General features: G+C 33.3%; 1 protein-coding gene across 6 annotated transcripts in view; it reads right to left on the bottom strand.

The window, feature by feature from the left end:
• Positions 1 to 2,591: 2,591 nt before the first annotated feature.
• Positions 2,592 to 13,325, bottom strand: part of LOC116341735 (insulin-like growth factor-binding protein complex acid labile subunit) — a 43,703-nt gene continuing 32,969 nt past the window's right edge. For 4 of the 6 annotated variants that reach the window (XM_031768980.1, XM_031768979.1, XM_031768982.1 and 1 more), the window contains exons 3-15: positions 12,005 to 12,083; positions 10,927 to 11,252; positions 10,693 to 10,820; positions 10,296 to 10,439; positions 9,166 to 9,270; positions 8,886 to 9,012; positions 8,443 to 8,642; positions 6,723 to 6,881; positions 5,796 to 5,942; positions 5,105 to 5,261; positions 4,906 to 5,034; positions 4,668 to 4,824; positions 3,021 to 3,351 (exon numbers count right to left, since the gene is read on the bottom strand). In XM_031768980.1, coding sequence (XP_031624840.1) covers positions 3,258 to 3,351; positions 4,668 to 4,824; positions 4,906 to 5,034; positions 5,105 to 5,261; positions 5,796 to 5,942; positions 6,723 to 6,881; positions 8,443 to 8,642; positions 8,886 to 9,012; positions 9,166 to 9,270; positions 10,296 to 10,439; positions 10,693 to 10,820; positions 10,927 to 11,251 — 1,872 coding nt within the window. In that variant the 5' untranslated portion in view covers position 11,252; positions 12,005 to 12,083 and the 3' untranslated portion in view covers positions 3,021 to 3,257. The other 2 variants (XM_031768985.1, XM_031768984.1) reach the window with 2 other exon arrangements.

Here is a 13,325-nt window from a genome sequence, read left to right as displayed (position 1 = left end):
ACACAGTATATTCATGAAGTTTACTTAGATCAAAGTGAAATTGCCATAGTTCCAAATTGCCAGCAGTTTGTTAAGAATACAATAAAATGAGTGAAAATCTTTTGTCCGAAGGTCGTTCCTTCCCCTCAAAAAATCACATTTTGGCATTTGTAATTTCAAACTTTGTATGTGCCAAAAGTAATTCAACTCTATATCAAGCGTAAACGTTTAAATTTTAATGTAGTGTTCATGAATAATGATCCTCAAATCGTGTATCACTTTTCGTAATTTATGTTGACCTGCGTTAGGCCTGATTTTATCTGCATTTTTTTTGAAGCGGATATAATTAAATTTTCGGATGAACGAGAGAGACAAAGCTTATCGACTTTGACCGGTGTGTGGTGCGTATCAAGCATTGCGGTAGAATTCTTCATTCTTCCAAGCGATAAAATTATGATATTTTTCTCTCTACGGTCGCTTTTTCGTCCGTTTTATCACAATGAATGTTTTATATTTACTGAGCCGGTTTGTTGGTGGCTTCGAAAACCGACACTCAATCCCTGCATTTGACATAAAATGTCAAAGAATTTCTTTCAGTTCTTTTTTTGCGTGAGTGTATATTTCATTTTGTTGTTTTTACTACCGCAAAAAGTATGCATATATTTTCGGACGCATATTTGGTATCCAAATGCCTCACTTCAAACTGTGTTGTTCTGTTTGCTGGCCAATGTTTATTTTATGGTTATGGCTTACATTCAATTTGAGCATCACCATGTTGTATGCACCATGGTGGTCGATTACAATAATTCATATTCTAGACAAGAGAGAGAGAGAGAGAGAGAGAGAGAGAGAGAGAGATCTCGTCACATCAAATATAGTGTTTTTGTCTAAATATATTCATGGATGTGAGATTGAAAATGGAAATCGGTATCAACTATAGGATCAAATATTGAATTTTTCGTTACTAATCGCACCGGGATACAAAGTAGAAATGAATTTTATAAATGAAATTTGAATATTTTCGATTTTTATGAGAAAAAAATATGAAAAACAAATAATTGAATGTCAAAATATAAAAAAAATCGATTTGACCTGAATTTGAATTTTTCATAAAATGACAACATTGGATTAAGTGGATGAGATTAGGTAGATTTGTGTTTTGCCGAGCAACCGTTCCATTTCCTTCGATTACTATGTTTTGGAAAGTCTATGTGTCGCAATGCACCCATATGATTGAAATATTGAACTGACATTGGTTTTTCTTTCCTGCCACCGCAGCACGACAGGTTTGGTCTATGGATTTTCTTCGTGGGATATGTATTTCCCAATTTTATTGCATATTTCGCGTTGGCAAGAGAGAAAAAGGAAGAAAAAGAGCTCAAATCCATTCCGTGAGAAATACAATCATTCAATCCTTCAACTGCTTATAAAACTGCTCAGCATGTATTCTCAAGTGCGGCGTTGATTTTCCCCGAAAAGAAAAATTGTAAATAAGAAATTGTATTCGCAGCAAATCTGATAGATAATGCAGCACTGATATGATGACATCCACAAACTCGATGAAGTGTTTATTATGTTTTTATGGCATTACTACTTGCTGTGCCATATTTGCTCAATCTCTTCGTACATATTTTGGAAATATATGCCGAATCATAAACTCCTCCTTTTCACTGCCGAACATTTTTCTTGCCATGTCTACCGTACCACACTTTTACTATTCCAAAATCCATTCTTTAAGTTAATTGTTATTTATAGTTCCCCTGTGGTTTTAAATTTGATAAACCGACGTCACTAAATATGATTACATTCAAATGACAATTTTGAAATGGATGAGAAATTTCATGGCGACACAGATGTCACACACTGCATTTCTATTTATATATGCTAAGAGAAAATTGAAAAAATTCTCTATTTTCACCCTTCACACGCAATGCCACATTTTTTGTCAATTTTTCTTTCGTATTTTCCATGATGACATTGGATGACAGATAGTCGACAATCAGCACTGCATAATGTTTCGCTCAATGTAATACAAATGTCCAAACTTCACATTTCCATAATGAATTACCAGTAATTGCATCCTCTTTATATCCGACAGACAGAGAAAAAAATCAAGAACGAAGAATAAAGTGTACTTGAGAGCTACATTTATAACAAACAGATTCGATTTTTATTATTTTCATAAGACGCATTACAATGTAGTTTGACGCCCCAATGTCTATGGACAGAAACAGTTTCAGGCTTTTTAAGAGTTTACGTTTTTAATGAAAAACTGTAATTAAGTATCATTCAAAGTTTTGTTTGACCATTTTATTTCCGAGCGTCTGCACACTGAACACTTACCATTGACGACAACATTTCAATTCAAAATCAATTTCAATTGAATTGCACTTCAAATGAATCTCACGATTGCTTTCCGCCTCTCTCTCTTTCGCTTTAATTCGAATCGAGCAAATCGAGAAATAAAAGTCAAATTCCGTTTCATTGCATTTTTAATTTGTTTAATTAAGAAAATAAAATGTATTTTTTCAAAAAGTTTTTGTAAAATGTTACAATTTTAAATAATTTAATTCAGTTAAAATGTTCACTTTTAAGCAATATAAATCTTGGAGACAATTGGACATTTTTTTCAAATTCAATCTATATAGTGAAATTCGTTACAAACAACATTTCTTAAAATCTACTAATTTTACAAATTTTCTTTGCAAAAAAGGTTCTTCACAATTAAATTGAATTTCATTACAAAGACGTTTGACTCCTAATTGATCTTAAATTAAATACAATAAGATTGGCTACTAGCTAATACATTCATGATTGTCTGAAAATTACATTTATGAAGAAAAAAAAAACGGTTTAATAAAAAAAGTGCTTAAATCCAGCAGACTCATTCCATTAGTCTAATAATACATTTTGGTAAAAATATTCATTATTTACAGCGTCGAATATAAAAGTGTTTGTGTATAAGTCTTGAATAATGTTAAAAAATAAAGTCATCTTAAAAATAAGAATAATAATCGCAATCAAACGTGATATAACTGCAATAGAAGAGTAAAATTAAACCATTATCCTAGCATAAAATTGACATTGGCAGTTTATTTTTATAGTCAAGTTTCGATGAAATTGGCACTTTTTGCCATTTGGTCGATGAAAGAATAATAGCGTAGTAGTTTTAAATTGAATTTCGATGTATACATGCATCAGTGTTTATTTAAAGAATTTCTTTTCCCACAAGCGCAGCAGCATCGTACAATAGAACTGACTGGCTATATCAGCTATATTCATAGAAAGCAGCTATCGAACGCGTGACTCTCATAACCATGATTTTGTATAAGACGCCGGACCACCACAGTATCTAAGACTCTGAAATTATTTCTATGAGTTGGGATGAGTTTCTTATGGAAATAATTCGATGAAATATTTTCTATTTGAAAGTCAAGCAATTAGAATAATATACATTTGAAGAGGTAAAACGCAAAGCTTGAATAAAATGGAACAGAAAATTTCTACGAAGATAAAGTACCGAAGAAACTTTGGCAAAATCGTGGTTATGCGTTCGTTGGCCGTTCATTGATTAATAGACCGCTCATCGGTCCCGAGAAAAATCGGAAACTTTCATAATATAGCTGAGCTATTTAGCCAGACCTATTGGATGGTGAAAATCATCACTTAAAACGTGCTGAATGTTTTCGAGAAGGAAAATTCATTGTTTTCGTCCAAAATATGAATTTTGAAATGAGTTATTAAAATACGAACACTGTCCGTAATCACCATTTAATGGTTTATTGAAACAACACAATCTTTTCGTTTCATAACAAAGACGTTATACATAAAATATTTCTTTTCCATTTTAATGATCCAATATTTTTCAAAAATGTTATGCGTCATTTTTGCGGTGGCCATTTATGTCATAAAATTTCTTTGTATAAATATACCGTCAGCTCGGTTTTCTTCACATTTTTTTTTTATGTTTATTGTATGTTCACATGATTTAGTTGTGTCAACTATAACACATTGATTGTGAAAGTGGAAAATGAATGAAGTAATGTAGAGCCGAAGAAAGTGTATATAAGATGAGAGCGTGAAAATTGTTTTAATGAATCACTAAAAGCAAATAGTAAAATGTAGCTTGGCTTGGCACTTAAACTATTTCAGCTCTTAAAAATGGATGATGCGGATGATGAGAAACGATCATAGAAAATGCAATAAAACTACAACACATTGATAAAGATACATACAATAATAATGTCATATAAACACACTCAAACACATCGATGGTGATGTGAAGGGATGCACTGTGAAGGGTATTGAATACCACTTGAGTGTTGCTTCTTTTTTCTTTTTGCACTTAAGAAAATTATTTACCTCTTGACATATAGACCGTGTTTGAGCGTTGACGCTTATTGTCACCACTTGAACGACAACGAAAATGCAATCGTTCACAAGGCGACCGACAAATTCTTGGAATTTCATCGATTTTATCGAATAAAAAATGTATAAAATGCTAACATTTTTCGGCAATTACCGCACACTTTAAAAGCGTTTGGAAAAAAAGTTTTCTGTTTTATCGTCGAAAATCTGCGCTTTAAATAGCTACCGATAATTGCCGTTAATGGTAAGCTACAATTGAATTTTGGTTGGACTGACTCCGTTAAAAAAATTAAGTAAACTGCATGTCAACTTTAATTTACCCGTTCCGTGTGGTGAATGACGTTATTAACGGTGGCTGTGTTGGTGGCTGCAATGTCGTCTCGTCTATTGTGTAAATGATGTCTTCGATGGGAAATTTGTAATTCAACTCATTTCCGGTAATTGAAAGCGTATCGATATTTTTCTCATATAGTCCGTCTGTAAAATTTGTGGAATGGTGTGTGCAAATTAAATCGTCGATATCATGCTGAAAATGATAATGTATGTTGTCATTCTTACCGCAACGTTTGTCCTCGTTTGTATAGTATTTGGCCGAGTGTCGATTCACATTTAAGACAATAATTAGCACAATGATTGCAATGGTGATGAAGCCAGTGGCACAAATAATCGCAAAAAGATTGAAATTGCCTGGAAAACGAATGTGTACAATTGAAATAATTGAATTTTTGAATGATTTTAAGCATTTCAGTCAACTCACCCCGTTTCAATAGGATATTCTCGGATATTCCGCCAAAATCATAGAGATCGTTGTCAAAATCGTTGCATGACTCCAGTGCAGTTGCGTTTATGTCGGAAATTGGTTTGTTCCGTAGTGAGTCTGGCCAATAGCAAATGGGATAAATATTCCATGGTAGCTGTAGATGAATAACGGAACGATGAAATTCGATTAGAATGTGTGTACTTGACCAGGAGATGGAGAAATCCGATTCTCATTCCTCAAACTCGTTACAATTTAGTTTGTCAAACATGTTGACATTTTTCCACATGGTTTAGCCAAACACGAACTTTGCCACTTTTTATTGAGAGTGCATAGCATGTGTTCAGTTGCCAATGACGGGTGGACTTTTATAGAATGCTATTTTAAACCATTGGTTCAAAGCAATAGAAAAAAAGACACATACCCAGAGAGAGAGAGAGAGAGAGAAAGAAAAATAGAAAGAGCTCCCATCACAGAAAATATTCATGAATGAACATAAATCTTAACAGATTAACAACGATGACAACTTTAAATGCGCAAACGAAAAAAGGGAAAAATACAAAATAGGCCGGATCAAATCTTTCTCTCTCGTCTCTGGCTATTAGTCTCTATGTCTATGTATTCGATGTATTTTGTCATATCTGTTTTGTCTCGTGTGTTAGCCAAAAATGTTATGAAAAATAATACGTACCGTGTGTGAGATATCTATAAGTGCTCCCATGTGGCATCTGTCGCATATGATCGGATTTTTTTCCAGTTTAACATCTTTTATTTGTTGCAGTTTCCATACTAGATATTCATCAAAGCCTTTTATATCATTTCTCGACAAATCCAATAGCTACAAACAATTTATTTGAAAAAGAAAATTGTAAAAATATGTCCCAATAGCAACTTTGTTTTTTTTTGACGGTTCTCATCGTGGTTACGCCAAAGCTAGTGTCAGTTCGATGAAAATCAAAAATGTAGGTGAACTGATTTGACATCATTAGCTTGTCGTATCCAGTTCTAATATTTAAAAGGAATAATTTTTTTTGAAAAAAAAAAAAGAATAATTTGGAGATGCATGTTTTTGTATCAAAAATTCCCAAAATCATGAAAATAAATTGAAGAATGACTAAATTTTCCTTTGGTAGTTGTCTTTCGTTTAGAAAGTTATTTTGATTTCATTCCAAAGCTAACACAAAAAACTTTTCAAATAAAACTTTGCCACCGAAAAAAAATCAACGGAAATTCGATTATAAGAATTAAAAACCGAAAAGAAAAACTAACATCCGTTTGAAACATAGCGTTTTGCGAATGTATTTCAACTTGTTTGATTTATAAATGACAAGTATTGGGTGTATGTATGTATGTACGGTGTATGTATTTTCTTTAAAATCTCGTCGCTTGCTAATTTGATTTCGGTGTGCACGCAACGGGTGAAATGCAATTTCCGTTTGTGGCAACACAACTTCTGTTGAGGATGTGTGTGCGCGCGCTGAAAGCAACGGCGCAAATGTAATTGAGGTTTTTTTCTGAACCCAATATTTTGCACGGCACATCACACTTCGTGAGCTCTTGTTCAATGAAATATTTCTGTTTGTACAACAAGCGACAAATAACGTGATATTGCACTTACCTCTAAACTGTTGAACGGATCAAGTGGCTTCAACGATGTATTCACCAAATGATTGCCGGACAAATTCAACACTTTTAATTGATCAAACGATGGATTCAATAGGTGCAGTGGATCTATGCCCATATCAGCAATCGACAAAACTCTCAACGATGGCATTTTCTAGAGAAATTAAAGGATAATTCAATTTTATTAACGTTCCGTAAATTAAATAGGATTTTTCCACATTCCATTTGCTGCAGTTGGAGTGTGAAAAATGAAACGATGTTTTGGATCGAATTATACGAAAAAAAAGACGAGATGAAAAGGGAAGGAAGTGGTAAAGATGGAGTAGGAAAAATAGCAGAGAGCAAAAAAGATCGAGTGCAAATGTTTTTTTTTATTGATGTGCTAAAAATCAAGCGGCAATGCCAAACAAAAATTGAAATGTGCATCACATTGATTCGCAAGCTCAAGCATGGAAAAACAGTTTTCGTGTCTCTCGTGACGTGAATGGGTTTTCGATCGTTTAGAAGCTTTGCTCTTTTTATTATTCACAGCGTCTTTTTTCCTCTCTATTGGTTCACACTAGAATCGTGTTTCGAAAACTTCAGCTCAAAATCCAGTTTTTTCATTCTTTTTCTCTCTTATAGTGAGTGTGTGTGTGAAAGAGGGAGAGAGAGGGAAACTTATATGGAAATCGGAGTTACACATGATAGATACGATACGATGCAATTGAAATACGTTTGATTTACAAATTTTTGTTGCCCCCAACACCACACAATCTATTTTCTGGTTTGACTTTTTCCCATACCGTTTCGATGCTCTTCCAAGTGTACTCGATTTTGTACAATGCCAACGTGTGCACATAAAATTTAGTATGTACTAACTTAAGCATTTTTATGTGCACAACACTATAAACTACACTCCAATCCGGACATTCTCCTTTTTTCGCACTTCCTATCACTCTCTCTCCATCTCTTCGTTTCTCTTCCTCTCTGTCGTTCTCTGGCACGAATTTATTCTGCACTCGAACAAATGCAAATGAAAAATTCACCAACGAAAAGTAAAAAAAAGTTGAAAATAAACGTTGTGCAGTGCTGCAATGAAATATATATACATGAAATTGGAAAATTTGTTTGTCGTAACAAAATAACGCCGCGTTCGAAACCGATTCGATAGTGTTTATACGCGAATAAACATAGATTCCGACATTTAAAATGGATTATTCACTTCACACATTGCACAAGAAAGTAATTCGATCGGGAGTCTTTTTTCATCTCCTTTTTCTTCTGTATGAGTGTATATATTCTTGGCCACATTGATGATTTTAACATTTTCTATTGCATTCGACGCTATTGACGCAATTGAACGGTATAAAATAGAGCACTCATGGGCAATGGAAAGATCCATAAATATTGTTATCAACTCTACTGATTCAATTCAATTATAATAATAATCAATATATTTTCGAGCAAAGTAAACCATTGACCTGTGAAATATGCTTAAACATTTGAGATTCCATCAAATGGTCTCTTTAATGGAATGTTAAACAATTTTTGGGATATAAAAAATTGAAAAAGGCCCTTGCATAATTCACAAACTAAAAGTTATGCAAAGTAATTAGGCCGGAATTTTCGATGGTTCTTAAAATGTAACATTGAAGGATTCTGCTTTTGTTTTTAATTCGACGAAAAGTTAAATTCCCAATTGAATGAATAGCAAGAATTTAAGATAAACTTACGAAAAATGATGAGAGAAAAATGCGTGACGTGGGAAGTCGTATGTTTCCACTGATATTCAATGTGTGCACTTTCGTCCATGGATAAACGACACCCGCCATCAAGTATTCTATGTCGTTGTACGAAAGATCGAGCGTCGTGAGGTTTGATAGATGTAATATGGATTCCTTTGATACTTTTACCAGATTATTATAGGACAAATCTAAAAAAATACAAATAAATATACAATATGAGCGATAAAGGAAGTATATGGTGCGATGAAATCAAAAAGAAACCATTCTGAATCATAATACCTTGCATAAAGTGAATCGTTAAAAAATGAAAGTAAAAAATTATACAAAACATTCAAAAGTGATGCATAACTGTAGCATCAAAAGTGTGCAAAGCCGGTACAGAAATTTTATTTCAACGTAACTTACTGCAAAAAGTCTATGTAAATACTTACCGAGTGATTCAAGGCTTTTTTGTGTTGAAAATACATGTTCTCCAATCGCATCAAGTTGGTTCCCATCGAGATAAAGTTTGGTAAGACGCTTTAAGTCCTTAAAATCACCTTCCTTGATGTGCTTAAGCTAGCAAATAATAATTACGTTAATTAACATCAAAAATAATGGAAATATACAATGATGAAAAACGAACAATCTTATAAAGATGATTAAAAAAAGGGTAGAAATTCAATGAGAAAGCGGTAACAAAAAACTGAACTTATTTTATAATATATTTACATAATTTTCGCCTAGATCCAGTTCGCTTAAGCGTGGTATACTCCGGAATAGTTTTGCATTGACTTCTTTCAGCAAACATTTTCGACATTTTAGCTCCCTTAATTCCTGTTTTCGAAAAATATTGACCAAGAAGAAGAATGGATAAAATGAACTACGAGAAATTGGTTATGCGTTTCTTTTTGTTTATTTCTCCTTATTGTAGAGAACTGAATACGAAGCACATGCATTGCAATGTATGCGATACGGATAGGAAGCATAAAAACGGTCGACAACTATTCAATTAGGGTTTTATTTTCATTTGCATCGTACCATCGTCGTCTTAGCGTACACACAATTTATGAGAACGATGGATAAATCGACGGAAAGCAATTTGTATCGGTTTTGTATGAACAGTGTTGTAAGCATACATACGAGAAAATTCCATTTTTAACAGCCACAAGGCAAAGACGATCAAAATTCTTGTAGGAAAATTGGCCGCAGCATGAAGTAAAAAATAAAAACGCCAGCCAATCGATAACCGAGTGAATATTCAATGTATGACAAGAATAAGACAGGGAATACTGTGCCACTTTTATGCAAAACGATGGTTATTAAGTAGCTAAAATAAATTTATGATCAATTTCACAAGCGAATGACCGTCACATGCTGACTATATCCATACAAGATACAAAATGATCGATGAAAATAAAACCAGCACTTTTACTTTGTAGATAGAGGATAGACACATAGACACACACAAACACATTGAAAACGTTATAACGCAATAAAATAGCGGTAATTCTCTTGAACGAGCTGTTTATCATTTTGGAAATATCGTGCACTAGCACCGGCTCCCTGAATGAACAGTTTGTTCATGTTTAAGATATTGGTTGTGTGATTACATAGCGAGTTAGAAGGAAACGACGAAGAAAAAAACCACCATGTCTATCGAACACACTCTGCATGTTCCCATGTGTTTCATCCATTCAATGTACAATTCAGTGCTTCTCATGTGCCGCTCCAGTTTCCAGTTTTCGATTTTTTTTTATTAAAATAGCAAAAGCATCGAATGCGTGTTATATATGGTCGTTTACAACAGCAATTTCGAACATAATCTTGAATTTTCAATCGATTTTCTTCGATGTACGTACTGTAATATCCGTGAACACATCAGGTGGTAAATCGTCCAATGGATTTTCGCTCAGATCCAAGTATTTCAATTTGGACACCTTGTAAAAAACTCGCAACGGTAATTTTTCGATTAAATTATTGGCCAAGCTAAGACGTCGCAAATCCTGCAAAATACGAAATGAATCAATAAATGAAGGGGATGGAAACAAACGATATTTTATTATTGTCAAGCATTTCATTGCTCGAAGAACACATATTTTATTGCTTGCAAACTGTCTCTTCTCACCCTCTCTTTTCTCTTTTTCTCTCACACACTCGACACAGTCGACACATCGGCTGTTTGTTTGTCATTATGTGTTCGACACTTTTTTTCCACCATACCAACGGGGTGAAGATAAATAAATGGCTATAATTTACCTTTAGATTATCGAAAACCCATGATGTTAAGCCGTTAATTTTGTTATGCGATAAATTTAATTCATCAAGATGCTCTTGACCTTTAAAGTTGTCCTGCGAAATCGCTGTTATATTATTACGAGATAAATCTGCAAAATGTATTACCAATCGAAACCAAATATAGACAGAAAAAATATGTTAACAAAAGGTATATGTATGTGAAGTAAATGAGAAAATAAAGAAAATTGAATTTACCCAAAATTCGTAGACGCTCTACGCCCCAAAACGAATATGTACCAACTGACGGCACATTGGAATCAGTGATTCGAAGTATTTCTAAACGTTTCAATGGTCTGAATAACGGACCGATGGTGAGGTCGTTCCGGGGACCACGAATTATTAAAATTTCAGTTTCTTGATCCATTTCAAGAATTGGTATTGATGACATTCCACCTCGATTGCATATAGTTTGAATGAAACCTCTTTCATCCAAATTGCACGTACATTGACTTGGACATTGACGACCACTTACAAATCCAAATCCAACTATTGATAACAACAATAAAATGTTGAACTCCATTCTGAAAATAGAAAAAAAAATAAGCCAAGAACAAATATAATAAGTTTTCATTTAGAAAAATTATATTTCTATATTCCGCGCTCATGAATTTTTCATATGTGACATTAAATTGCAAAACACTATGTATAGGAAGAACTATAAGAGCATTTTCCTTTTGAGAACTGGTTGAAATATAATTGATGAGTCTCAATCTAAAATCTTCACTGCTAACTAATAATAGTGTTATTTTGTAATAGTTGGAAATCTTTAATATGATATATTTTGATTTAATGTGGCATTTGCAATTATATCAGAGGATTTATATCAAATTGTTTAATGTTTATCCTATTAACCTTGTAGCAACACAATCCATATAAATTTGTGTTATAACACACTAAGAAGATTATAGCATACAAGAAAATGTCAGTAGCGTAGCATGGAAATTATTTCGGTGGAGCGAATTTTCGTGCAGTTTGTCTGAATTTGACATAAAGTTTCTTTTGAAAATTGCCATTTTTTTCCAACTATAGTTAAGGCGCAGTTCGGTCATTTTTTTTAAAAAAAAAAGAAGGAAATTTATTTAATGAGAAATTGTGTGCATGGAGATAGTTCTTTCTCTTCCCGCAAAGGTGGAATTCAAACCATCCAATTTTCTAACGATAATATGACGTTAAGACACTGATTATGATTAGTGATTTAATTCATTCAATGAAAATTTCGTAGTATCGTCATAAATCTGGAGTGAATTTCAATATACAACTATATTCAACAAACCTGAGATTATGTTATTTTGACTGATGCTTTCACGCTATTGTGTTTCGATTAACTGGGTTGTTCCGTCGTTGTTTACTACCTGAATAAAGAGGAAAAATGAAAAAAATTAGAAGACAAAGCAAAAATCATTTTTCGATGAATACTTAATGCGATAAATATATAATTAGACGATGTGGTTATGGATAAATGTCGCTTGTGGTACTGAGAGTACAAGTGAACCGACCACATTTTGGTGTATGTGAAACGCATTATGGTGTAGCATGATCGCAAAACACGGCATGTGATCAGTATTGTAAATTGCTAGTTCTCATTTTGTCAACGTTAGAACCCCCAGCCGAGTTTTCGAATAATTGTTACAGCCAAATTTTGGACGCAAAAGTAATTAATCGACCGATTGGATTGAACATAATTTATTTGTGGTGGCCAAAAACATGTTCACAGAAATTCCAAATACCGAACACCGCATAAGCCCAAACATACAATTTATATATACACAATTCCATGTGACATGTTATATATGATACACGCGAATACGATGATTAATCATGACATCACGGCAGTGAATAAAATTGATTGGACTCTGCAAAATGACTTTTTTCGTCGTCGTTCCAGAGTTTGAACGTAAATATGGTCGAATCACTGGTGTTTGTGCATATCAAACCTTAAGCAAATAAACATGTATCTCGATACAGCCGAAGTAAAAAAATACATCCAGATAAACAAAGCGAAAAACGATGACATTTACATGATTAAGACCGCTGACGGGATTGTTTAAAATCCAATTAGTTGCATTCAGCAAAAGACATTTTCGAATTCGATTAAAGACTTATGACTAACGCATTTCACAAATAATAAACGGTCCGTATTTATGTAATTTGCTATAAAAATGTATATTTATTTGTTCCATTGATTAAACAAATTAGAAACACACCATAGATGAATCGGTGGGAAATATATGTTATGAAATTGACTATGTGGCAAATCGATGCGGCTCATTGCGTTTTTTGGTATTAACTTTTGTTGGTTTTGTTTAAACCATTCGCCCTTAAATAAATACATCATTTAATTTCATTATTTGGTCTTTCGGTCAAATGGCGCCATTATTCACTTTTGTTTTAAACTGTGAAACATGAAAATGTTAACTAGCGTTTAACACATCTAAAGAATTGTTTGTATTTAAAATTTAAAATAGTTCCGAGAATTGTGTATGATCTCAGTGAATGAGAATGCAAGTGAATTGTCAATTGAACATTTATCTCCAGCAAAAATCATTTGTTACTCAAAAATGACAAATGTTACACAAAAGTGACAAATTTTACAC

This window comes from Contarinia nasturtii, unplaced genomic scaffold (genome assembly GCF_009176525.2).
Source record: "Contarinia nasturtii isolate CC-2019 unplaced genomic scaffold, AAFC_CNas_1.1 Cnas_scaffold_745, whole genome shotgun sequence".
In the NCBI taxonomy this organism is placed as follows: Eukaryota; Metazoa; Arthropoda; class Insecta; order Diptera; family Cecidomyiidae; genus Contarinia; species Contarinia nasturtii.
The sequence above is the reverse complement of the archived record's forward strand: the minus strand, read 5'-3'. Positions and strand labels throughout refer to the sequence as shown.